The sequence below is a fragment of the Panthera pardus genome, unplaced genomic scaffold (assembly GCF_024362965.1).
Source record: "Panthera pardus isolate Hobbes unplaced genomic scaffold, ASM2436296v1 HiC_scaffold_6, whole genome shotgun sequence".
NCBI lineage: Eukaryota > Metazoa > Chordata > Mammalia > Carnivora > Felidae > Panthera > Panthera pardus.
This window is the reverse complement of record NW_026526991.1, coordinates 45878939-45904698: the sequence shown is the minus strand read 5'-3', so window position 1 is coordinate 45904698 and position 25760 is coordinate 45878939. Positions and strand designations below refer to the sequence as shown.

Below are 25760 nucleotides of genomic sequence, written 5' to 3'. Positions count from 1 at the left end.
ATTTCATCAGTCCCCACACTTATATCCATCATCTTTCAATATCAGAATCAACCATGACCACCTCATTAACAGAAGTCCCAAACGTAAGGACATCTATCCCTGCCCTCTCTCTGAGGCACCAGCCTAAATAGCCAAAGGGGTCTGAGGCCACTCAAACTCAAACTTGGACTCTTCTTCCCCAAATCTGCTCATTTTTAAAAAGCACCATCTTTCTCCCAAATAGTCCGCTTGGAAACTTCTCTATCTGTTGCATTCTAGCTGATATACTGGTACATAATAGTGCTCAGTGAGTTTACACTGAGTCAGTGGTCTTTCTGTCACCTTCCCCCTTCAATCAGGCCCTTACCTGGCTGCCCAAGTAAGCCTCCTAAGGAATAGTCCCTTCACTACACATCTGGTATTGCTCTTGTAACTGACTCATCAAACAAACATTTATAGAATGCCTTCAGAAACTGTATTACGGCCCAATGATATAAAAAAGAATTAAGAAAAAAAGACATTTTATAAGAAAAAAATGTTAAAATAAATTACTAGCATGATATATAAAGCTCAGTCCCATCCAAAAACGGGGGGTGGCATTTATACCTTCAACATGCATCAAATTTCAGTCACTATGTGATTGGAAAAGCTCAAATATGATAAAGAACTTCAGGAAAAAATTTTGCCAAAAATATTTGCCACCATCATTGGTTAGGACACTGACACGGTTCCTGTGTCTAAAAATCTTTTGGGTTTTGGGGCGCCTGGGTGGCTCAGTCGGTTGGGCGGCCGACTTCGGCTCAGGTCATGATCTCGCAGTCTGTGAGTTCGAGCCCCGCATCGGGCTCTGTGCTGACAGCTCAGAGCCTGGAGCCTGTTTCAGATTCTGTGTCTCCCTCTCTCTCTGACCCTCCCCCATTCATGCTCTGTCTCTCTCTGTCTCAAAAATAAATAATAAACGTAAAAAAAAAAAATTTAAAAAAAATAAAAATTAAAAAAAAAAAATCTTTTGGGTTTTTAGAGCCCTGCATCTACTCTACCATTGGGAGAAAGCAATGCAAACAGAGAGGCTGTTGCATCAGGCCCATAATCAAGAATTTATGTCTGGCTCAAATCAAAGAGTCCACATCAAGAAAGATTTGAAGCTGCAAAGGTGCATGCTATAGTCGGCACTTTTCATGATTTTAGAAATTTTCTCAACTGCAAACTCAACATATCCAAAGTTAAATTTATGATCTTCTTTTCAAAGCCTGCTCCTTTTCCAGGGCTTAAAAGCATGGCTTCAGAGTCCAGTAGACCACAGATTCAATGTCAACTCTGCCACTTATTGGCAGATTGACTTTGGAAAGTTATTTGGTTTCTCTGAGCCTCATTTTCCTTATTTGTTTAAGAGGGTAATTATATTTACCCTACAGGTTGAGAGGTATAAATGAGAAAAAGAATGTGTTTAAGTCACTTAGCACAGCACCTGGCACAAATAAGGACTCAAGAATGGTAACAATATTTTGCAGTGAATAATCACCGTCTACCCAATCTCCCAGGCTAGTGACAAAAGAGATGTTACAGCTGTTCTGTTCCTTGGAGTCACCACAGTCACCAAGTTCTGCCAATTTTGCCCCAGAAATAGCCCAGAAATCTAACACCTGTCTCCTCCCCATGTCTACTCCTATATGCTGACGGCTGCTTCCTGCTCAACTCTGCATACTCAAATCAGCAACAAGTCCTGAGTCCTGCCCCTGCCTACAACTCATCTCTGACCTCTCCAACAGTTCCCTGTGCAGACCCTGATGTTCTCTTCCCAAAGATAAAACATGACGTTGTCATTTCCCTGCAATAAGATGCCTGGGCCCTTAGTTGTACCAGGATCAAGCCCAAGCTTACTAAAACGGCACTTAGCACCCCCTCTCATAATCACCCTCCCTGGTGTATCTCTCGAGATTTACCTTATGCTTGTCTCCCAAGCCTCCCACAAGTTCACCCTAAGCTAGCATCACCCTACTCATCATCTAAAGATTACATTTTGTCACCATTGAACTCCCAACGATATCCTTCCAAGCCCCTTCATTTAATGAATTCCCGGTGCCCTTTTCCATGAAGACCTTCTCTAAGGTAGATTACGCGAAGAGCATTTTTTTCATCCTTGTATTCTACATACTGCATCTTAACAATCTGTTTTCCACATCTGTCTTCTCAACCTAATGATAAATTACTTGAAGGCAGGCACCATATGTATTTATTCCCCATTCCCAGTGCCGGGCATCTATCCCATATGCAAGAGTTACCTTTGATTAACTACACTCCAATTAAAACTAGGAACTGAGGCTTTACCAAAACTGAAAACTGAGGCATGCTAAATGTAACTCAGACTCTTTCACTAGCAAATGTTGCCAATCAAGGTGAACTCAAAATTTCATGATATATTCTACTCTGATGAGAATCCACAGTAAATGTTCCAAGTACCCATGTCATTAGCAAAAGAAAAATAAAAGTGAAAGTTCTACTTGCCAGTTTTGATCCTACACTGTCTACAAAGTTGAACAGCCTTTCTTAAGGAAAAAGCTCTTAAGACTTTAGAAACTCTTACTTTCCAATCATGGAAAGGCCCTTATTGTTACCATATATTAAGTGCTTACTGCATGCAAAACCCTGTAATGCATTAGCCCCTGTTCTGCTAACAGTCCTACAAACTTGGTAGATCCTATTTATTTGTCCTCATCTTGCAGATGAAGAAACTGGGCCTCAGGGATAAAGTTGGTCCAAGCTCCACAGCTTGGAGATGACAGAGCAGAGATTTGAATCCTGGTCTGTGACAACCCAAACCCCGGAAGGTGCTGCGCTGCCCTTCCCCTAGGTGACCCAGCCAATGACCCTCTTGCTCTTCTGTCCATTCCCAGCAATCCTGATGGGAAGTTAGGTAGAAAACGGGAATGGGAAAAACAGAGAGAATGTACACAAAGGACAGTGAAGGTTGATAAGGAAAGAAAGGGATAGTCTCTTAGAAAATATGTATCTCTTGAAACTGCAATGAGATTTCCTTCTGCCAAGGACCAATCTAAAATCTCTGCAAAAGAAGAAAAATCTATGAAACTTAAAATCAAAATGTTAGTCGTAGTGAAAGAAAAATTAAACCAAACAGGCTCATTTTATTAATCCACAAACCTAACAACATTCAACAAAAGGTTTCTGTAAATCTTAATTGCAGCAATCTGGACAATGTTTTATTATGACTCATTTACTTGAACCACAATGTTTGTGCAATATATTTTGCCCTGCTTTATGAGATTGTAATTGCAGTGAAATGCTACTATGCATACTCAATTAAAACACACCAGACTTATCAAAATAAAGCGTTTTGGGAAACAGCGTGCTCTGTATTTGTTTATTTTACTTTACAAATCCTGAAAATCCAGAAATTTGTTCTTCCAGGTATGCTCTACAATTTCTTCTCCTTTTACTCTAACATCTCGCTTTTCTTTTCTCAAATATGCGTACCAATCATTATTTATTCTCTAGTCTTTGAGAGAGCTAACTTCTGACATCTAAAATGTTTTCTACTAGCCGTTTCACAAATATGTGTCCAGAGCAAGAGACAGAAAGTTTCTGCCCTGTACTTTGCAAAGGGCACCATGTTCAGTGATGGCCACTCTCTCACCTGAGATGACTACTTCCTTTCTCCTCTGAGTCTTGCTCTTAAAGGTACGAGCTCTAATCCTCCTTTTTTGTCTTTCTTTTTCCTCTGAAAATTGTTTATGAAATAAATATTCCAAATATAACTATCTATAGGTCCATAATCCCTTTACCAAAAACATCAGGGTCACAGATGTTGCCACACGCAGAATTTTAGAAGATTTAAAAAATGAACTACATTGAGAATGATATCCCATATATTATATGGAACCCAGGGTAGCACCCTGCAATTAAGCACATCGATATTTCTGCAGCAACCTGGGGGAATATTCACATGAAATGTAAGAAAGACAGACTCATATCCGTTCAGTTCAGATTGTGCCACCAAATTTGTTTCAGAAAATCTTTCTCTTTTCAGAGCTCTTAGGATTTCAGAACTGCAGAGGAGGGGTTGTGGATTTGAATATACTGTAGCAACAGGCCATGGGGGAAGCAGTTCTGTGAATAGGAGCCTGTTAGCACCTCATCATTTTGGAGTAAGACCTATGCTCTGTCTGAGCTCTGCCATTTAAATATGAGCATGTGGACATGGCAGATGGTTAAAAATCCAAAAAGTGTACCTCTAAAAAGACCAGGAAAAGATCCATCATATTGGGCATATGGAAGAGTTTGTCTGGACACTCAGGCAGTATATAGCAGAATTTAATAAAGTGCGTGAATAAGCAGTAAGGTCATTTAATTTTGAAGTATTTTATTATCTCTTTCTCGTTTCTTTAATTCTTAGTTTGAAAAGAAAATCCACCCCTGGTTTACATGTGAGTTTGATTGGACATATGTTCTCAGGAAGCGGGCCGCATACCAGAAGAACCGTGTTCATTATCATACATGAACTAAGACAAGGAGATCAAAATGAGCTAAAGAATTGATAATATCATATACCACTGTCCTTTCTTTTAGCATGTTGTGAACATGTGGATATATTTAAAGGTTTCCTCTACGTTGGATAAAATCAAAGACAGATCCAATTGATTTTATATAATAGGCTATTTCAAAGTAATGAACTAGCTGAACTAATGCTTTCTTGCAAAATAAATAATTCAGAAAGAAAATAGATGTTTATTCTTAAGTCCTCCTCCCTTCTCAATTAATTAGACTGTGTTGGTGAAAGGAAGTTAAGAAATTCAGCATAAGCCTGATTATATCATGAATGTAAAATGAGCAGGGCAAATAATGGGCTCTACACTCTTTCAAACAAGTTAAATAAGTCCATAATAGCCCACCAGTTGTGTAAACACTATTTCACTATACTTGTAAAAGAAATATTGACTTACCTGTTAACTAAAATTATCCTGGCATGCTTCAACTAAGCTTATTAGTAATTCTTGTGGTGCACATGAATGTTTTTAGTTGTGGACTTTTATCAAAGATTAAAGAATTAGGAAATCATCCATTTAGCAAGCCCAGAAAGTAGACACGTACCAGATTGCACTTTACCAGAATTGATTTTAGGAACTTGCAATCAAAGAGTCTGAGAAGTAATAAGTGATTTGAATTCTGGCGTGAGCTATTCTATTACATACCAACTCATTAACACTGAGATACTTTCCAAAATCATAAATAAGGACGATTTCACCCAGACAAAATGCTAAATGAGTCTACCTTAGCCTACTAATTCTACTATCACAAGTAAGGGTATTGTTGCTTTGCTCTGCCATCTCACCAGCATGTATTCCTGAATTGTCAAGAGAAAATAGAAATGCAGATATTTAAGAGGAAAAAGCCTGAATATATACTTGCCCCTACTCTTCACATAAAAAGCCACTAATCCCTACTCCAATTTGCTCCATTGCAGTACTAAAGATTATACTTTTCTTTAAAAAAAAAAAAAAAAAAATATATATATATATATATGTGATGGGGTGCCTGACTGGTTCAGTTGGTACAGCATGCAACTCTTGGTCTCAGAATTGTAAGTTCGAGCCCCACATTGACTAGAGATTGATTAAAAATAAAATCTTTAAAAAACAAAAATTAAAAAGTACATAAATTTCTTTCTCAGTGAAATGACAGTAAACCCAAGATCTTATCCAGTTTAAGTCTTGCTCTCTACATAGGTGGCGGGAGTGGGGAGGGGGTGGTGGTTAGAATTCCCAAGGGATTTGGGAAACAACTTAAAGTCATAAGACTTGGGTTAGAATTTTAGTTCTATCACTGACTTACTGGTCACCATTAGGAAAACCACTTGCACTGCCTTTCCTTAAACTTGGAGTAAGAACAATATCTTTTTAATAAGGTTTTATGAGGACCCAGTGAAACCATATGAATGTGTAAAGGGCTGAATCAATGCTGATGGTCATTAGAATGCAATTTGAGAACCTGATCTTACAAATTAAATGGTATTTGCCACAAAATAGGGAAACTACTGCTCAGTGTCCTTGCTAGAACTTTTTCCCCCCAGTGTTCAAGGAATCTGATTTGCTGTATTTTCATCTTTAATAGTTAAGATAAAGTGACTAACATACATGCATTCGGGCAATAAAATTACTATTAGCCATATCATTCTTATTTTCAATCTATGTGATTTTCTATCTCTTAAGCTTTATAAGGCCTTGGGACTTCATCAGGTCACTCTTCAATGTTCACACTTCCTGTGCTTCCAGGTTTTTACTGAGCATTCTTGCTCGCAAGTGATTACAACTAAATCCTCATTCACTGTCTCAAGCAAAACAAAACAAAATTGATTGATTCACCAATTTGGAGATGATGGGTAGAAACAGCCTTAGATTCAGGTGTTTAAAAGATGACCCTAGGATTTCGCTTCTCTCTTTGCTAATGTTGATAATATCCAGTGAGTTTTCTCTATAGCAGAATGGCAACCCCCCTGACTCCAAATTTCCTTGTCTTTCCAGCTCAAGAAGCCAGAGAAGATCTTCTCACCCCAGGGTCTATAACAATCCCCCAGACAGATTCAGATTGCTTTGCTTGGGTTGTATACTTGCCCGGGAGGGGGGGAGGTGGGGGGAGGCAGAACCACATAATAGAGAGTTCAAGATACTTCAGATACTACCAGAACTACTTCAGGTTCGGGAGGTAGTTTTCCAAGGAGAAGCGTGGAGTGTTCCTACCAAAAGGAGAGAGAAGAAATATTGGGCAAGTACATAGATGATAGATAGATAGATAGATAGATAGATAGACAGACACATACATACATACATACTCATTATCCCTGGCATTCAGCACAGTTGTCTGCCCCCACGTAATTGAATCAGAAATTCTGCTCTACATGAATTTATTAACGAGGTTCAATTCCTGAAAGAAGAGGAAAGGCACTAACACAGATTGAACGTCTACTCTGCTCTAGACCAAGTTCCAGACATTTTCACCTTTAGAACAACACTGGTGAATAATTATCCCCCTTTTACAGAGAAAGTAACCGACTCAGGTGGGCTCTTTCTGTGCCTCTGATCAAATAGCCTGAAACTGGCATAACTTACATTCAGGTCGGTTCTGCCTGATTCATTCTACAACTAAAGTGCTGTGCCCTTTTCAGCAACCCTGAAGTCAAGAAGGTATTGCCAAAAGTTTTTAGGCAGACGGTGGACACAACCATATTTGGATGCTTGTGTTGATAAATCGATCAGCCAGTAAATATTTGTGAGGTTTGCGGTCACTACTGTGAGCTTCAGTCTTACAGATAAAGATAAGACAAATGGCCCAGTCCCTGCCTCCAAAGTTGTTACAATAAAGTTGGCAAAACAAAACAAATATGCTTTCAAGAAAACTTCAGAACTAAGTTTTATGGTATTTATAACATACTGTTCAGTGAGATTCATCTTCCGCAGGATTCGTGCTCAGAGTCTGTGGTCCCCTTCAGACTGCAAGCTCCATGACGTTGCCACTTCATCGTGATCATAGTCATTCGACAAATACTGATTGCTTGATGATTAATGCAGACTAAGGTCATACATGGGAGGGTCCACAGAAAGAATATGTCTTGAGTTGTGCTTACAAAATAGGTAAGCTGGGGAAAGAAAAAAAAGGGAAGGAAAATAGGTAATTAGTAGGCATTCTATGCACATGGAAGGAATGGCTGGAGAAACAAAAATAATGTGAGAATAAGCAAAGTGATGGTAGGGGATGTGGTGTGAACAGGGACAAGTGAAGAAACAGTCCAGGACTGATAGCCCAAAACCAGGGTTAACTCACAGTTTTCAGCAGCCACTGTCAAACTTTCCCAAATCTCAGGGGGCTGCAGTTTCTTTATTTGCAAAATGAGGAGGATGGAGTTTATAATTCTTAGCCTCTCTGTCCCTCCATCTAATCCAGAGAATTACAAACTTGCTAATGATGGGATTCACCCAAGAAAAGGACATGTTCAGAATACTGAATGTAGGTCTAGGTACCTATATTATCATAAAAGTTCCACAGGTGATCAGCCCGTTTTGAGGGTCGTTCCTTCAGTGAAAGAGGGTGGATATACCTAACAAAAAGGAAAAATAGCTTCCCAATTGGAAAATTCAGAAGTTTCTATGAGAAATTTGGTGGGAAAGGCTAAGTAGAAGAATATTGAGAGGGCTTGAGAGCCAAAAGGGTTTTCCACCTTCCTGAAGCAAGGAGGCATTGTGCCCCAGAGTGAAAATTGTGCAATTTTGTGAGTTGATGTGACAGGCTTGGGCTGTCACCTCTTTGAGCCACTCTCTCAGGTCTGGAGACGGTTGACTGGTTCCTACTGAGGCCCTGTCTTCAAGAAAGCCCTAAGTCCCTTTTCTTTCTTCTGCAGGTTCACTGTAGGACACGTGCTGAAGTGTGTGAGAACACGCATTTTGCACTGGGTAATGGGCAGGGGTTCTCGGAGCCCAGTCAGTGCCTCTCACCTGCGGGGCCTGCATTTTGAGAACCCTGGGGCACTTGGGAAGAAAGGCCCCCTGAGCAAAAGCAAACAGCCATCTGTGTGTCTGGTCGAGGCATTGCCTTACCAAAGGTGACTTCCGGGGGATCTTAAGTCAGTTTGAAAAAATAGCCACTTCGACTTCTCGCCCCAAGAGTTAGGAAGGCAGCATTGCAGCACTTGTTCATAAGCCGTATTTATTTAGCCATTAACCTGGCACTTTGATTTTAGGGCAAAAGCGAGCTACACTGTGTGCCCTGAGGTAAAGATCAAAAAGGCCACCCATCGTTCGCCAGGGGAATGCCTGCCTCCTTACCCTGATAACTTTAACTATTTTTCTGGATTGAATTTTAGTCTTTTTTTGTTGTTGTTGTTTTTTTAATCACTCCATATATTCCATCCATTATTAGAAGTGGTCTTTGAGAAAGTGTGCAGCATCCTTCGGTCCCTGAGCATCTGTGTCCCTCAGGCAGGTCCCTTTCTGTTCTGGGATCCGGGTCACCGAGACGCATAAGGGAATGAAGGTGGGGGTCCCCTGGCCCTCACACGGTGCAGAGAGCCAGAATGCGCCCCGCGGCGGCCAAGCCCCAGCGCCGAGAACTCGCCCGCACCTCGCGCCGCCAGCCGCCTCCCGGCCCGGGATCGGGAAAGGAGGGAGGGGGCCGGAGGAGGGAAAGGGAGGCCGGGCGGGGGGTGCCTGGGAAGCCGGGCTGCGCTGACGTCACTGGGCGCGCAATTCGGCCCGGAGCGCTTTAAAAAACAAGCGTGCGAGCGGAGATGCTGCTCCACACAGAGCAGGCCGCCTGCAGCAGCAATGCTCTCTGCCCCTGCAGCGGCTGCAGCCAGGGCCGCTCCGGAGGCCCGCGTGGCGGCAGCGGGCACGGCCCGGCCCCGCCGCGCTTCTCCTCGGCGCCCCCGCCGTGGGGCAGGAGCGCGGCGCCCCGCGCTGCGGGCGCCCTCCGAGCCGCAGAGGCCGGCGGCAACCCGGACGCTGTCCTCCCCCCGCGCCCCGCTCGCGGCCCCCCGCCCGGGCACCATGGACATCTCCCGGGTCGGCGTGCTCCTGTCCTTGCCGGTCCTGCTGCAGCTGGCGGCCGGGGGCGGCTCGCCGAGGCCGGGCGCGCTGCTGCGGGGGTGCCCCGCGCACTGTCAGTGCGAGCCCGACGGCAGGATGCTGCTCAGGGTGGACTGCTCCGACCTGGGGCTCTCGGAGCTGCCTTCCAACCTCAGCGTCTTCACCTCCTACCTGTAAGTGCGCCCCCTTCGGCTCCGGGAAGGGGGCAATTAGGGGAAGGGAAGCTAGCCCCAGACCGGCCCGGGGGTCTGGAGGGGGTGGACTGGTTTGCAGAGGGCATCTTGGACAGACGTGTTTGGGCCCCTGGGAAATGCACGTGTCTCGGGGGAGCACGCGCGCACTTTCTAAGGGCCCGCGGAGAAACTGCTTCGGGTGCAAGCCCCGAAAAGCGCCAGTGCTCGCAGCTTCCCGGTCCAGCTCCAGGCAGGTCGCAGGTCGAAGTCTTCCCGGTGCAGGCATTTGCCTGCTCCGTGGGCATTTGCGCCCCTGAGCCTGGAACCTAAGGACGGGCTGCCCAGTTGATCGCTGCCCCAACCTCCCCTCCGCGCCCAGCCGCGTTCCACCAAGACCTGTAAAAAGTTTCCCCAAAGGAGAACTCCAGCTTGCCCACCCCCAAAAGAACTTGCTGTGCATCCCTTGCATGGGCGTGTGATGGAAACTTTTTTTCTTCCTTTCTTCTTCCTTTCTTTCTCTTTTTTCTTTCTCTCTCTCTCTCTCTCTCTCTCTCTCTCTTTTTTTTTTTTTTTTTTTTTTTTTTTAATGAAGTGATTAAAATGTGGCAACCACAAACCCTGATTAGAGCTGCCAGAACGTTATCTTCACCTTTGGCTGCCCGAGCCGCCCTTTGAAGTGCCCGCGGCCACGGTATAATCTTTAACCATCTCCTCCTCCCCGGGAGGAAAAGGGAAGTGGGCTGAAGGCGGCGGGGAGGGTAAACAGCGACGCCGACACCCCGGAGGAGACCCGAAGCTCTCGGTCATCCTTCGGGGCTCCTCCCACCCCTCCGCCCCCCACCACAGCCTCCGAAGCCCCAACCGCGAAGACCAGGCAGAGGCTCAGTCCGTAACTTTGTCTCTGGAAAACCTAGGCCCGAAGGGTAACAGGTGATTGGGTTAGATGAAGTGACCCAGGAGGAACCCGATTCTCGGAAACCAAGGCGACAACTCCCCTCAAATCCGTGGAGCATATGAGGCTCTTCCTTCGGGCAGAGAGACTAGGGTCGGGGCCACCCTGGAAAAAAGGGTACTCGTGGTCTCAAGGTGACACGTTTAGGTTTTAATTCGAATCACTGCGGTGAGCCCACCCCAAGCCCACGCAATCCTGGTTTCGGCTTCTCTGATGTACCTTGGCAGGGGCGAGTTGGGATGTTTGTGAACTCGTTCTTTCCTGTGTTTAGTTGTTTTCTGGAGAAAAGAAACATGAAGAGGCTTGCACAACGCCATTCACTAGATAGTGATTCTTTTTCTAGAGACAGAATGAGAAAGAAAGAAAAAAAATTTTTTTGGTTTGCTTTAATATTTCATGGAAAAGAAATACTGGATTTTAGTATTAGCAAATGGCAGTCTTCTTCTTATCTGACCATGAAACTATTTGGGGTGCTTTTCTTTACTTCAGAGGATTATAAAATTATTTGTTCTGACCATTCTCTAAGAATTCACATTTACAACTGCCTGTACTACAAAGTGAAATGCTCATCCCCAGTCTCTGGTGTAAATGCTAAACTCATTGTTTCAAGAATCCCGTGGTCTTCTGTATAGTGAATTTTTGAGAGCAGTTTGGCAACTACCGTTAAGAGCCTGGAACTCTTCTTCCCCATCACCCTGAGGAAATTGATTATATGCAAGAGAGGTGTGCAATCCCCCCACCCCCCAAACACTTAACTATTTAAATCATGCACTTGTTATAAAGCATGTTTAAGAATACAGAAAATAAATTTGTGAGTAGCGTCAGGATGCTTTTTTCTCCCACTTGAAAGAATGAACATTTGTTCTGTTACTAAAAGTTGGTACCAAATGCTGTTTCAAATTATTTCCCACATACCTCAAATGCATTTAACTGTGTCCTCCATGTGTCAGATCGTCCCGCCACTGTTCCTTATCTATCTATCATTATAGATAGCCCCTTGGAGTTAAGATACCATTAGGAAGTTAATTGTCATCTTTTTGTCCTGCCGTTTGATGATAGCCTGCACTCTGGCCTAAGGGGAAATTTTCTCAGTGCCCTATGAAATATTCATCTCAAAGTGTCTGAAAAGTGTCACAGAGAATGTTAAATACTTGCTTCTCGTGGCTAACATCTCAGGCAAAAGGAGTGCTAAATGTAGAAATAAGTCCTGACATAAGTATCCAAAGTGATGTTCTTCATAACGTGTGATTTCAGAGTTTGGTCTCCTTTAGCGGACAAAATGTCAGGAGCCACAGGATGCCTTTTCTTTGTGAGTTTAGGGGTTTAGGGGTTTTTTGGATTTTGTTTTTACAACTACAGGAACTCTGTGCAGACGTTAAGGGCAGATGGTGCCCTCTTTTGGTTACACCTAGAATTATCTGACCCATTTCTGCCTTCACTTACACACTCATAGCCTAAAAGAGAAATTTCTATTTACTCATATTCAAATAAATAAGCGTGTATTGTAGTGGTTTGCTTATTTTAAGAAATAATTTTCCTCTGCTCTTGAAAGGGACCACTGAGTTATAGTCCCTTAACCACTGGGGCCCTGTGGTAATTAAGCTTTGGCGAGAACATGGAAGTATGCCAGGACTGATGTGGGTAAAAAGCCAGACTACTGTCTTCTGTTGTTTGTAGCAGGTTATCACCATTTATTTGAGTCGAAATATTATCTCTTAATCTTCCTCCCCTCCCCACAAAAGAACAAGCATTTAATTTTCTTCAAACAGATTGATGATGGCAAGTTGCAGCTGTAAACATTTGGCAAATGGACTTGCCATAATCTGATAACCGGCCAGTTAGACTCATAGGTAAAGAGAGTTTCCTAAATCTCTTCACATAAGGCAAGAGCTATTTATGTCCAGTTTTATAATCTTTTTCCCCCAGAAAATCTCAGTCTTAAGCCACTCTAAACATTAATATTAATTCTATTTTCTTACTGCACTGCATTCCCCAGTAGATCTTTAATTGGACCACCGAACATGGTGGAAACACTGGAAAATCTCAATCTTAATCTCTCTCTCTCTCTTTCCTTGTCTCTCTCTCTCTCTCACTCTCTCATTATCTCTTTCTCTCTCTCTCTTCCAATTGTGTTGGGCTCTGATGACACAAAATAATAAATAGGGTAATAAAGCTCACTCTAAATAAAATAAGGAAAACACTAGGGTTGAGACATAAAAGCAGGCAATAATTGTTTACAATGTTTAATACAACTCAATCTACCAGTAGTGATCTGTCAGAAATAAAGTAGCTCTAGCATATAATCTTATTATAGGGCAACTATTTTAATGCGTGAAATGTGGACATTTTTTGCTAATTGGGTCTTAAAAGCAAGTTCGCCTATGCTACTTAGATGTGTCTTTCATCCAGTTAGTGTGGCATCCAGATAGATAACTAAATCCGTATGAACATCCTAATATAGTTTAGTATAGAAAATATACTTTTCTTTATTGATCTAGAACAGCCATTTTATTTTTAAATGAAAACTGAGTTTTTCCCTGCTGTTGCTTAAAGACATGAACATTTCATCCACAAGCAAATTCATGTCACATGAACTAAAGGAACGGGGAGAATGAATTGTGTTGTTTTTTTTTTAATTTTCATATAGTTTGCTTACTTTTCCATATGTAACTTTATAACAAAATTTAATTTTACACATAGTTAGCAAAACTGGAATTAATAAAAGCTGATCAAAAACCTCAATTATAACTAATTAAGTATGGCCCTGGTGTCATACATATGTTTTAAGCATTTAAGATGCAGTTTCAAAATTGAAGAATATTTTTAGAATCTTCTTTGAAATGGCTTAATATATTTCTGCTTCTCTTCAAGCAAAGAAAAGTATTTTAAATCAAGGAAAATGTTTGTAGTTTAGAAATGGTTACAAAAGTCTTTAACTCTTTTAACAGTCTTAATATTTAGATCGATTGCAAAATTTATACAGTTTGCTTTACAGACTGCTTTCAGAATTCGTTGAAAATATAATGATGTCAATAACTTTTTTCATTTTAGAGAAATTCTTTATTTTTCCCCAGGATTCCTAGCATTGTTTTAGTAGTGTTTTTGTTACGGGGGCAATTACTGAAGCTAATTGACTAAATTATTCTGAGTGATTTTTTTAAAATACTGGTTCTGATTCAAACAATTTTGTGGTGTAGACTTAAAATAAATATTTTATTGAATATGATCTACATGTGCATGGCAGAGTTTATGTGACAAAAATGAATTTTTACATATAAGAAATACGATCTTCAATCAGATCCTTAATCTTTTTTCTCTTTATGCGTTTTCTTCAAAGTAAAGGAGTTCTGATAGCAATCACAAACGAATTAGAAGATGGAATTAAAAAGGAAAACCTTTGTGGTTCAATAAAATTGTGTTTTGATAATGGAACCATTCCCACTTGGATGTGTTTAAAGAAGTTAAGAAAGTCTAAGCTGGTCTATGGTTTCTCATAGTTAACTTCTTATCTGAACTATCTGATTTTTTTTCATTTTCAAGACATGTAAGTGTCAAAGGCATAGAAATAGTATCCATGTAAGCAATTAACCCAATAAAGCTGTCACATAATTAAAGACATTGCAGTATATTTGTAATTCTATAACTGATACCTCATATCTACCTACCTTAGTAAAGCATTTTTTATATTTTTTCTATTAAACTCATAGATTTAAGTCATTTTAGCTATAAATTGAAGTATGTTTCTAATTAACCCAAATCATATGCCATAAGATAGAAATGAAAAACAGTAGTGAACTCTGCGTTGAGCAATGTTGTGAAGTCATTTTTTGTTTTTGTTCAGTTATTTGTATAAATTCAGAATACTGTCAAATGGCACATTTCCTTGTAAACACCCCATAAGCGGACATTTCTGGTAAATTGAATTCTTCATGAGGAGGCAAATTCCTTCCTTTGAGATTCAGCGTCTTCACTCCTGTTGCAATGTTTTCCTTTAGAGAATCTCATTTTATAGTAGAAAGATGAATCAGACTGGCATCAGAGGCACAACTGACACACCACGTACCAAAGAAAACAAGCTGATTATCTAGTCCTGTTGCTCTTTTCGATGCATCTTAGCAGAATTTCAGTTGTTAACTGTACCCGTGAGTTCTAACCTACTGCAACTCTTTTATTCCCATTATCTGTCAGCTTCAACCCACATTTTTATTCCCTCGTTACATATAAGACACCAACTACACTCTCGGTTTCACCCAAGGAACTCATTTTCTATGGGAAAGGGAGAGATTTCATAGGCTACAGGCAGAATTTTTCGTAATTCAAAATTAATTTTGTTCTCCAGGGACAGGAAGCAAGGCCCATTCTTGAAATCCCTGGCATTTTCCCCTACCTTCCCCAGGTAATTTTTTTGTATTACCTTGAGGCCAATGGAAATGCCTTATTTGAAACTGGTAGGTAGAAGAACAGTAGTCATTTGATAGTATTATAGTATCTAGTGGCAATGCTAAAAGACTGTTAACAGGGTATTGGCATTGGTAGGAGAGCTGTATAAAAGATGCTTCATAAGCTGGACTCCTTCCTCATACCTTCCTATCGTTAGTACCTCCGTTCTTAATGTTGAAGTCTGGGATTGGAGAAGCAGAAGTTTACTGTGAAAGGATGCAGAGGAACCAGCCATGTCCTTGAAACCATCTTCCTTATGGTCAGGTGGAAGAACACTCTAGGATGTGATGATGAGTTCTATTTCCTTCAGGATTTACTGTCCTCACTAGACTGTGAGCCCCTACAGGGTAGGAAAGTTCCCACCTTATAACCCGAGTGCTCACACCAGTGCCTGACATTTAAGGGATGTTCTGGAAATATTTACAGTGGTGAACTGAACAGAATTGGCTGAACCAGCTGCTGAAATCCCAGCGGCTAAAATCAGTCAGAGAACAACTACTTGTCTGCAAGTAACACTACAGAAGGCTCTCGGCAATTATGGCCCGGCCCCACTTGAAAGACAAATTGTATTCAGCTTCAATGATGCAATGAGCTGTTTAACAAACACACCATAATTTACATATCAAAATTACTTTATTATAATAACAGCTGACATTTCTATTGTGCCTCCTGAGTACTAGGCATTATGCTAAGTACTTCACTCATTCAAATGCCCCACAAACACACGGTGACGCAGGTACTCTCATCATCCCTAACTTGTGGGCCTATCTGCTTATTGCAAAAATGTTTACATGGTTCAACATGTTTTGGGCCCTCTCTGAACTTATCTTCAGGACCAGTTTTGCCAGAAACACAAGAAAACCAGCCTTCTAATTTATAGTTATGCCTCACAGTAATTGTAATTGGTGCTGAAATATTTCAGCATGTTTTTTTTTTTTTTTCAGGAACACAATTTATGAAGCTCTAATAACAGAAACATTCCTTCAAGGAATGGGGCTATGCAGCTTTTAATTTTCAATAAAATGAGAATAACATTATATAGCTTTGGGCCAATATTTTAAGTTTAGTAGGTATCTTTTCATATGTCCATTTTATTACTACCATGGAAACCATTTTTCTTATCTCCAAGTCAAAGATAAATTGTGGTAGCTGCCCAAGTATCATAAAGAGTGATCCATTGACTAATAAACTTCCAAGTCAAAAATAAAACTTCTTTTTTTTTTTCTATGACCAGATCTACGTGTCAAATAAAATAGCTGAATTCTTTGGAACTATTTCTCAATTCTGAGAGACATGAACTTTCTTAATAGGCAAATTTTATGTGAGTTCATTTTCACCTTTAAAACTGATGAGATGAATTGCTATCATAAAAGGTTTCCATACATCATTTGATTCAGAATGGAAATTATGTCAAAGTTTTACCTACTTCATCTACTATCTGTCAACTATGCATGGCTTAACAGTTTGGCCAGTGATACAGAAGTCTTTCTGTGTAAATTAGAAATCTGGGTAAATCAGAGAAAACTTCCCTCCTTCCAACAAAGAGAAACTCTTCCTAAACTATCCATTCTGTTTCTTCAGTCTTCCATTTCATTTGCTGCTGTAAACCTGATGTGTGTTAATCATTTATTGTATTACAAAGTCAACATGAAAAACCAATAGTTGGCCAATTAACTGAATTACAGATTATATTCAGTATAGAGAGAACCTCATCAAGTAAGAATTGATGTTTAGAAAGTGTACGATACATTGGGGTATAATCTCTAAAATCTCCTAAAATGCCCCCTCAACTCTAGTTTCCTGTTAACATTAATAATTGAAAATTATGCAGCAGTAATTTTCAAGTATCTCATTTTTAATGTATACACATTTTTTTTTCTGTGTTCATTTTACCCTCCTTGCCTTCAGAAGGAGTTTGGTTTCATCTTCTGAAGAGGACTGTGGTTGTCAAGGGGGAAGAAAGCAATCTCTGTCACACACACACACACACACACACACACACACACACACACACACAACACCAACATGCCAATAAGAAGCGGTTCCCTTTGTGCCACTTGCCGGGTGGAAGGGATACGTAACCTGGACATGGCATGACAGTGGAGAGCCGACTCGTTCAAGGGGAGAGATGAGGAGCTGGCTGTGTGGAGGCACCTTCAGTTTAGTTCAGAAGCTGAAATGCAGAAGACAATGGTCCTGGCAAAGGGAGCCCAACTCCAGCTGAGAACGCGTGCACTGAGCTGACCTTCCTCGTCAGCCTGCCAGCTGAGATTAAGCTTTCCTCAAGTGGTCCCTTGTTAGCCCAGCCTTTTCCCCAGCGTTGCTCATCTTTCACAACTGGAAGCCAAGTGTTTCAAACTGTTACTCAATTTTGCAGCCAAATTCCTTTATTTCCTCCTTCCTCCTCCTCTTCTCCCTCACACACTCACACACACACACACACACACACACACGCACACACACACACACACTGTGATGGCTAACCTTACGTTCGTGACTTCCTTTCCAAAGTCTACACTCAGAAAAGAACATAAGAATTTTTATGTTTCACTAAAAAACTGGTAAATATTTTTGTGCTTCTTTTTTTCTTGAAACCTTGATTAAGTAGAACAGGGACCTCTACAAAAGATGTCTATTTGCAAAAATAACCTGACTTTGATCAAAAAACCCGCAAAAGTGTACTTCTCAGGAAAGTAGAAAACCACACATGATCTCAAGTGGAAAAAATATAAAGAATTTGCTGAATTTTTAACCTTAGTACATAACAAAGATATTATTTTAAAGTTGGTCGGTTAATGTGGGCTGTGTTAGAAATTTCATTGTGTTGTGTTTGGGTTTACCCAATGTTATTTTAATGAGTTTATTGGTTCAACACACAAAACACCACATGGAGCTTGAAGTTTTCAGGTTATAAATTTTCTTGTGAGGCACTTACTTGAAGGAACTCTGTTACATAATCAATTGGTCTTTAAATCTATCAGCACAAAATAACCTCTCACTTTTTGTATACATATACAGTGAAGATGATTTGGTTATAAAAACCAAATAAAAATTTCCATGGAAGGAGTTACATTCCTTGGTCATCTATTTTGTGTATATATATATTGAGACTTCTGTAATAAACATTTATTTCACAATGTTTGATGAATGAATCTACAGAATGAGTTTGGAGTCTTCTAATTAAGACTGAAATTAGAAATCTTCTTCCTTATTTCCTCTTCAAATTTCCTGTCCCGAAGGGCCCCTTAGCAGACATGTCTGCATTTGGCCATAGACCTACCCTATAATTGTTACAGTGTCAACTGCCCAACAGTAAAGCCTAGGAAAAAATGCCAAGAGAGGTGGAAAGACTACATGAGGAAACCTGCTACCCAAGAAACAGTGCAGGCAGAAAGGAGAGACTGTGAGGCCACCAGGAGGCACAGGACACAGGTGGTCCACTTCTCCTGTGTCTCTCTTTATCCTTCTCCATCCCCTGCTTGCAGATAGTATCAGAGGACTGGAAGCCTGCATTTTCCTTATCTCAAACCCTCCCCCCACCCTCACCACTTCCCCCACCCAGGGCTCCAAACAACAAGATGAAGGGAAGTTTAGAAAGAAGAGTCTTCGGGATTAAAGTATCAACTCTAAGTGCACCGAAATTGGGGTGTTTGATTTTAACTTGGGGGAAGCGGCATCACCATCCCCGGGTGGGAGGCCTTCACTCACAGCAGCTCCCTCTCCTCGGCAGCTGTTGTTCTCGGGGGCTCAGTGCAACGGAGGAAGTTCAAGATCTTTTTTCATTAAGTCTTCAAGCTCGGGTAGCAAAAGGAAATCCTAGTTAAACCAGATTCTCCCAGGGTGTAAGTATATCTCATTTGAAGATCTCAAAAGTTTTAGCAACATGATTAACCAACAGCAAGTTTCCACCTTCCACCTTACAGCTGCTGCCCATCCAGTGTAAAGTCCACTTCCCCAGGGTCTTATAATTGTGAGAAGTGTTAGGTGGATATGGACTGGTTCCGAATGACTATTAGATAGTAATTTGAAGCCCTCTTTGCCTTAGCCATAGAAACTCCTCAGAACATAGTTGATTGTATATTGGGAAAGAAAGGCTAATTTTGATAGATTTATGTTAATTACAATAAAACCAATTCAGAGCTTGAGCTAATAGCCAACTACATGTAGAGTAAGTTCTACTATAAAGAACTAAGGATAATCTTTTATGCACAAATTACCAGAAGGACTAAGCTGTATACCTAAGTTCACATTACACAGTACAAAACTGAAATTTAATCATGACTGCTAGAGCATTACCCTAATTGCCCAAATAAACAGAATTAAAATCGTTGTCAGAGGTTTCTGATGAGGCAAAAACTGTGTCTCTACTCATGGGATTTAGGATGTAAAGGACCTTGGAGGTCACCTAACCCAACACCTTCATTTCACAGATGATGAAATTCATGCTCATAAGAAGTAAATGACATTCCCAAAAGCCACGTGGCTGGCAAACATGGAATTGGAACGCAGGGCTCCTGAAAACCCCAGTTGAGTGTTTCTTCTTGTCACTTTTTTGTTCCAACGCCAGATACTCAAGTGAATTCTAAAATTCCCGGTTACTTTTCTAGATGTGGCCACATACCCCGTTGCTTATGTATGCTGTATACATAAATTTTTCTGTCTGAATTTTAACCTTTTCATCTTTTGGGGGCCCATTGCAGATACAGATTAAGTGTTTATCAGCTAAAAATCTGCAAAACCGAAGGAAATAATCAGATTTAGTTTGAGAAATAAATAATTTCCCACATTTCTGATCATAGTAGTTAAACATGTGTTTATTATCATTTGAATTTCATCTGTGACTTTAATTTGACCAAGTTTAGGTTGTCTTCATGTCTCTTGTATGCGCTCCCTTTCTCGTCTAGCACTGAAATTGCTTTAGTTCAAGCTCTTCTCGCTGTTTGCCTGGATCACTGCAGCAGTCTCCCGCCTTGGTTTACATAGACCCTCAAGACACACACATTCTCTACCACCACACTAGTTTGTCCAAGATGCAATTCTGGTCATGTCTCTCTTGTATTCAGTCTTTCAGTGGTTCCCATGATTTCATGAGGAAGTTTAAATATCTCCGTTAACCCACAGAGTAAGCTTCTCTTGTCTCATTCCTCACCCACAAACCCTGCTGCCAGTTCCACTCCCTAGCCCCTTCTGTTCTCTTCTCTCCAGCCACATCAAGCTACACCTACAACTTCCATGTTTCATTCCTCTAGGGGACCAGTCACGTGTGTGGGCATCTGTTTGGAATGCTTTTCTTTTTTTTCATTTTGCTGACTTCTATGAATCTTTTCACACTCAGTTCAACCATCAGCTCCTCTGGAAAGCCTCCAGTGACCCACCACTCCAGAAACCTATACCTGATGCTTCCACATTTTGATGAGCTCACCTCAGTCATAGAACTCACCACACTTGATTACCATACTTGATCTGCTTGTCTGTTTTTGTTACTGGACTATGTATATCCCTTGAATTGTAGATTTTCTTGGACCAAAGAAGAAAGAGTCTTCCTGGGACTTAGATCAGAACACAGAATCCCTGTGTATTCATTGTGTTTTTCAATTTCTGCATTTTGTGATGCTTTGCTCTCTTGGGGACTTGCTGACCCAGGAGATACTGCCTCTCTCAGGGCTATCTAAATTCCCAGAGATATCCATGACTCCCATGCAAGTGTGCCTTTCACATGCAAGCCAACCAATCCAAAGCCACACCCCCACCACCTTCATTATTGGGCTCCTACAGGGCTCTTCCGCTCTAGGTCAATATTGCCAATCCTAATCACACAGGGCCAGGTACCAGACAGCTGCGGATGGCCCCAGCACTCCAGAACCTGCTGAAATTATTTAAACTAGTCAATTCCTAGCCCGCTTACACCATCCATTCCTTCACATGGAAACCACAATAAAAGTTCTTGCCTGTGCTTTCTTCCTTCTTCTTCCTCCTAAATGACCCTGGTGCTCACCCATGTGGTCCTGCATGGCCGGATGTGGCCCTATTCTTGGGGACTGTGAGTAACAAACTATCTTTTCACTAACAATTGTCTCCTAATCTATTGGCCATACCATACCTAAATAACATTAAAACCTATATTTTATTTTTTTAAGTTTTTTATTATTTATTTATTTATTTAGTTATTTAGTTATTTATTTTTTATTTATTTTGAGGGAAAAATAGAGAGCAAGCAGGGGAGGAGCAGAGAGAGAGGGAGAGACAGAATCCCAAGCAGGCTGGGCATGATCAGCGCAGAGCCCAGTGCAGGGCTCAAAACTCAGGAACTGTGAGATCATGACCTGAGCAGAAGTCAAGAGTCAGACACTTAACCGATCAAGCCACCCAGGTGCCCCTAAAACCTAGATTTTAAAACACCTTCTCTCCATGCACGCCTGTGCCAGGGCTCACTCAAGGGAGAGTCAGTACCATTTCCTCTCTCTGGGGGCACTGTCCCTCCTGTTCCCCTAAACTCTACAGAAAACCTGCACTTTTCCACATCTAAGATGTAGGGCACCATTTTTCTGTCTATCAAATGTGTAACAGAAACTGAAACAAACTTCTATAATCTCTGGTATAATCTTGTAACGTGACAGTGGAGAGGTCCTTCCCTCTAAACTTGGCAGACTGCATGTTTGTAAATTCCCAAGAAAGAGAGAGAGGAAAAAAAAAAAACCATTCAGAGAGTGCTCTTAACACTTTTACCCCCAATTTCTCATTTGAATCTCATAACAGTAACAGTAAGAGTAAAATATTTCTAAAGTAGGGAAAATAGTAACTGAGAACAGCTTTGACAAAGATCACAGACCTATCTTAAGTAACCTTGGCAGGCTACTCTGTCTCTGTTTTCTCATCTGTAAAATGGCAGTAATTAATGATATCCACCTCACTGGATTGTTGTGGAGATTGCTAAGATAATTCATGTAAAGTGCTGTGCACAGTATCTCCTGTGTGGAGCATGCATTAAGTGTTAAATGCTATTGTCTTTGTTGGTGATGAAATTATAGTTGTTAAAACACTACACCCATGCTTTTCAAATACAGTATTGACTCTTATTGTTATTCCCCAAAATAGCTAAGTTCATTGCCCTAAAACTTTGTAATTTTCATTAAACAAGAATTTTCAGTGTTAAAAACAAGGGGAGAATAGCAGAGAGGTACCTACTGGGCAGAAAAACAGGAGAAGCAAAAGAGGCAGCTTCAAATGAGTAGTGTATCACCCAGTAATGTTAAGTAAAAAGATTCTTTCATCTCTGATCCTTGGTATCAAATAGATAGAAGATTCTGTGTGTTGATTGAAGTTTCATATTTTCACATGGGTGCATACAGCATTTCGTAGACACTGCATAGAGCTCCGCGAGGGCTGATGACTAAGTAAGTACTTTGTTACAGATTGAAGTCCACTCTTCAGACACGATTCGATGAATGGCCCGCAGTTTGTGGTCCTGGGCTTAAATTGTTTTCCTGCTATCATTTTCATCTCACCCATTCCCATGATTTTTCTTGAGAATGTAGGAAAAATTCAGTTTGGTAACTCCCTGGGCTATCAGTCCCAGCAGTTGACCTGCTGTTAGCAGCAGGCAAGAGATAACGGATTCAGGAGGACAGAAAGGACATAGGGAACCCACCCTTTCTCAGAACCAGAGATGCACCCAGGAACACTAAAAATGTGTTTGATTTTTGAAATATATTAAACAGCTGAAAAAATAATTCTACTCTAAGGGGGGAAAACGTATATAAGGAATAGGTTTATGTCCATCTGAAAGTACCTTCCAAGGAGTTGAATTTTCATGAGGGATTTGGGTAGCTGTCTTTGATAAAGAAGCAGTTAGTTCAATGCAATTGCAGGAAGGGTCTTTGCAGGCAGTGATGACATGAGGCTACAATAATTTCCTGGAGGATAATAGATGCTGACGACTTGAATCTGTGAGGAGGAGGGGATTCAAAGTTACATAGAGGGTCAAAGTACCACTCGGGCTTGTCTTTGAGCAGGGGGCCTTGGAATTAGGCCCAGTGATCCCCAGCAGAGAGGAGAGATGGGTGGGCGGTTATTGGACCAGACAGCCTTTTAATTCTGCTGGATGAGCCCTGTGTCCCATCTCTTCAGATTCTCTACACTCCCCCTACAGAAGAGGCAAGCTGCTTCACCCATGACCAATGAAATCAAGAGAGCAGGTCTGAAAAGAACAGGGAAAATCTCCCCTGTAGGAACACTTTTATATCTTACTACATGTGAAAAGATGATTCTGGAATTCTCAAGTGCCTACTGAATTACTTAAGTAGGAAGCTGATTTCTTTTACAGCCCCAAAGCCAAAACTGAAGGAACGTTCAGGCAGACACCTATTACGTGTTACCCAGCAGCACAGATTGGACAAGTGGGATCTCTCAGCTGAGCTTTATTAAGCAGTTTAAACAATCACCAAAGAAGGCTGAATCAGAAGGCAGCAAAAGTCAAGCAGCTTCCAATGAAGAGTCAGAAAAGTATCTGCCTCAGGCAAAGCAAAATTCCCCAGGTGGAGAGGGGATAAGAGAAAAGTGACAACCCAGAAGAGACTGTGGCAAATAGGAAAAAGGATTTTAAAAAGCGCTAAGAAAGACTCAAAGGTGAGGTGGACTGCAGGACAGAGAGGAGAGTGAGGCATGAGGACAGCCTGCCAACGTGGCATAGACCCTGGCTTCTGTCTCTGGGGTAGGGTTGGCTCACCCAACCGGTAGACATCAGTCTTTCAAGGGATCTACAGGCACATTCACACATCCTGCGCCTGCGTGCACATGATGGAGGCCCACCTCTGCATTTACATGTGGAAGAAACGGAAGCTCATTTTGGAAACAACCTCAAAATCTCTAAACACCTATCTACTCTATCCACAGGATGATAAAGCAACTGGCATACTCCTAAGAGATGAGAAATAATTAACACCATAGTGCGGCAAAACAAAACAAAGCAGACGTGCAGAGGAGCAGTGTGCTAGATAAGCATCTAGTCCATGGTTCTCAGGTTGTCTGCACATTAGCTCCATCTGGATTATTAACCACCTTGAGGCCTAAATCCCACACCATACCAACTCAACCAAAATCTCTGGGGGAAGAAGCTAGGCATCAGAATGATTTTTTACTCCCCAAGGCAAATGCAATATGCCGTCAAGTTTTGAGAACCACTGAACTAGGTCTAGCTACCCCACTTATCAGCAATAGAACCTCTGGCAAGATGCATAAACTCCTTGCCTCGGTTTTCACATCTATAAAATAAGAGAGGCAGGCATATGCTCTGAGGTCTCTCCAATTCTCTATGAATCTATCAGCTTGACATTTGCGGGTGTTATGCTGGGACAGGTGTAGCAAGATCGCAGAAAATGGAAGGTTTCTACACATCCACACCCACACCCGTTTTGTGCAGCAAATCTGGGAGCATTGTTTACTCTCCTGCAGTGAGCATTACTTAAAATGACTTTATTTGTTTTGCAGTTTAGAGGGCCTCTGTAGGTAGCCTCAGGAGCCCATTCATTTCATTAACATTAAATCAACAAGCAGACCTTCTTTCTGCCTCTCTCAAGCAGGATTAATGGATTTTGGCATGATTTGTGCATCTAGCAGCAAAACCTCTTGCTGAGAAAGCTGGCAGGCTTGACTAATTCCCAGCAGTGCTAACTTCATAAACTTACTATAAGCTTTTAACTTTGACTGAAGATTAAAGGTAATGACTTCACACTGTTACATTTGAATGCATGACACTCGAGATGTATAAAAACTATACAAAAATGACAAACTATTTGATAAATTAACATTATATATATGTTTGCATGTGTGTGTGTATATAGATACGGTTTTTATGCTTATGAAAATACTCAATTCTGTGTATGTTAAAAAGGATTCTCTTAAACACCAAAAAAGATTTATGCAATAAGTAATCTACGCTAAATAGAGCACTGACAGTTGCATATGTAAAGTGGAAGCATAAAAACCTATGGTTAGGATACGGTAAATATGCTAAGAGAAGACCCAGTTTTGCGTGAAGCTGTAACACGATGGACTGTTGAATATGAACAATTTTCTAAGAAACAAAATGGTTCGGCTCTATGAGACCAGTGTTCACCTATAAATAATCCCACATATGACTATGCTTATATATTTTTTTCTTCCAGGCAGTCTTTAAATTCAAAATTCAGAGAAGTCTGCATGAAGAAGGGAGAGAAAAGAGGGAAAATACAATATTTCCAGCCCATCTGACAAGACTACATAAAAAGCTTTTGATCAAAGGGTCTTAAGTACACTTTACTGGTGTGACAAACAACATTTTTATCCCTTTATTAGATTTATTTTCTTCTGAAAACTGCAGTGACCAGGGTATGGTTTGTGAAAGAAAGCTGGCAGGGTTGTGTTCTTTGATTCCTAATTAACACCTTCGGTCTCAAAAGAGAACCAACAGAAATACCATAAAATGTTGCAGCTGCATTGTGATTCCGCTTGGTTGGTTTGTTAAAAGTCGGCTGGGCATTGGCGGCTGCAATAAAGGGAAAGCTCAATGGATGTTTTGTATTGTGCCCACTGAAGTGAAAGAAGGCAACCATTTTATTTTTCAAATGGGCAGCTGCAGAGGGAGGTTTA

At 41.1% G+C, this 25760-nt stretch overlaps 1 protein-coding gene across 3 annotated transcripts in view; it reads left to right on the top strand.

The window, feature by feature from the left end:
* Nucleotides 1–9291: 9291 nt before the first annotated feature.
* LGR5 (leucine rich repeat containing G protein-coupled receptor 5) overlaps nucleotides 9292–25760 on the top strand; it is a 128922-nt gene continuing 112453 nt past the window's right edge. Inside the window, exon 1 of one of the 3 annotated variants that reach the window (XM_019455106.2) lies at nucleotides 9292–9742. In XM_019455106.2, the coding sequence (XP_019310651.2) occupies nucleotides 9309–9742 (434 nt within the window). In that variant the 5' untranslated portion in view covers nucleotides 9292–9308. The remainder of the gene's footprint in view (nucleotides 9743–25760) is intronic. The other 2 variants (XM_019455104.2, XM_019455103.2) reach the window with 2 other exon arrangements.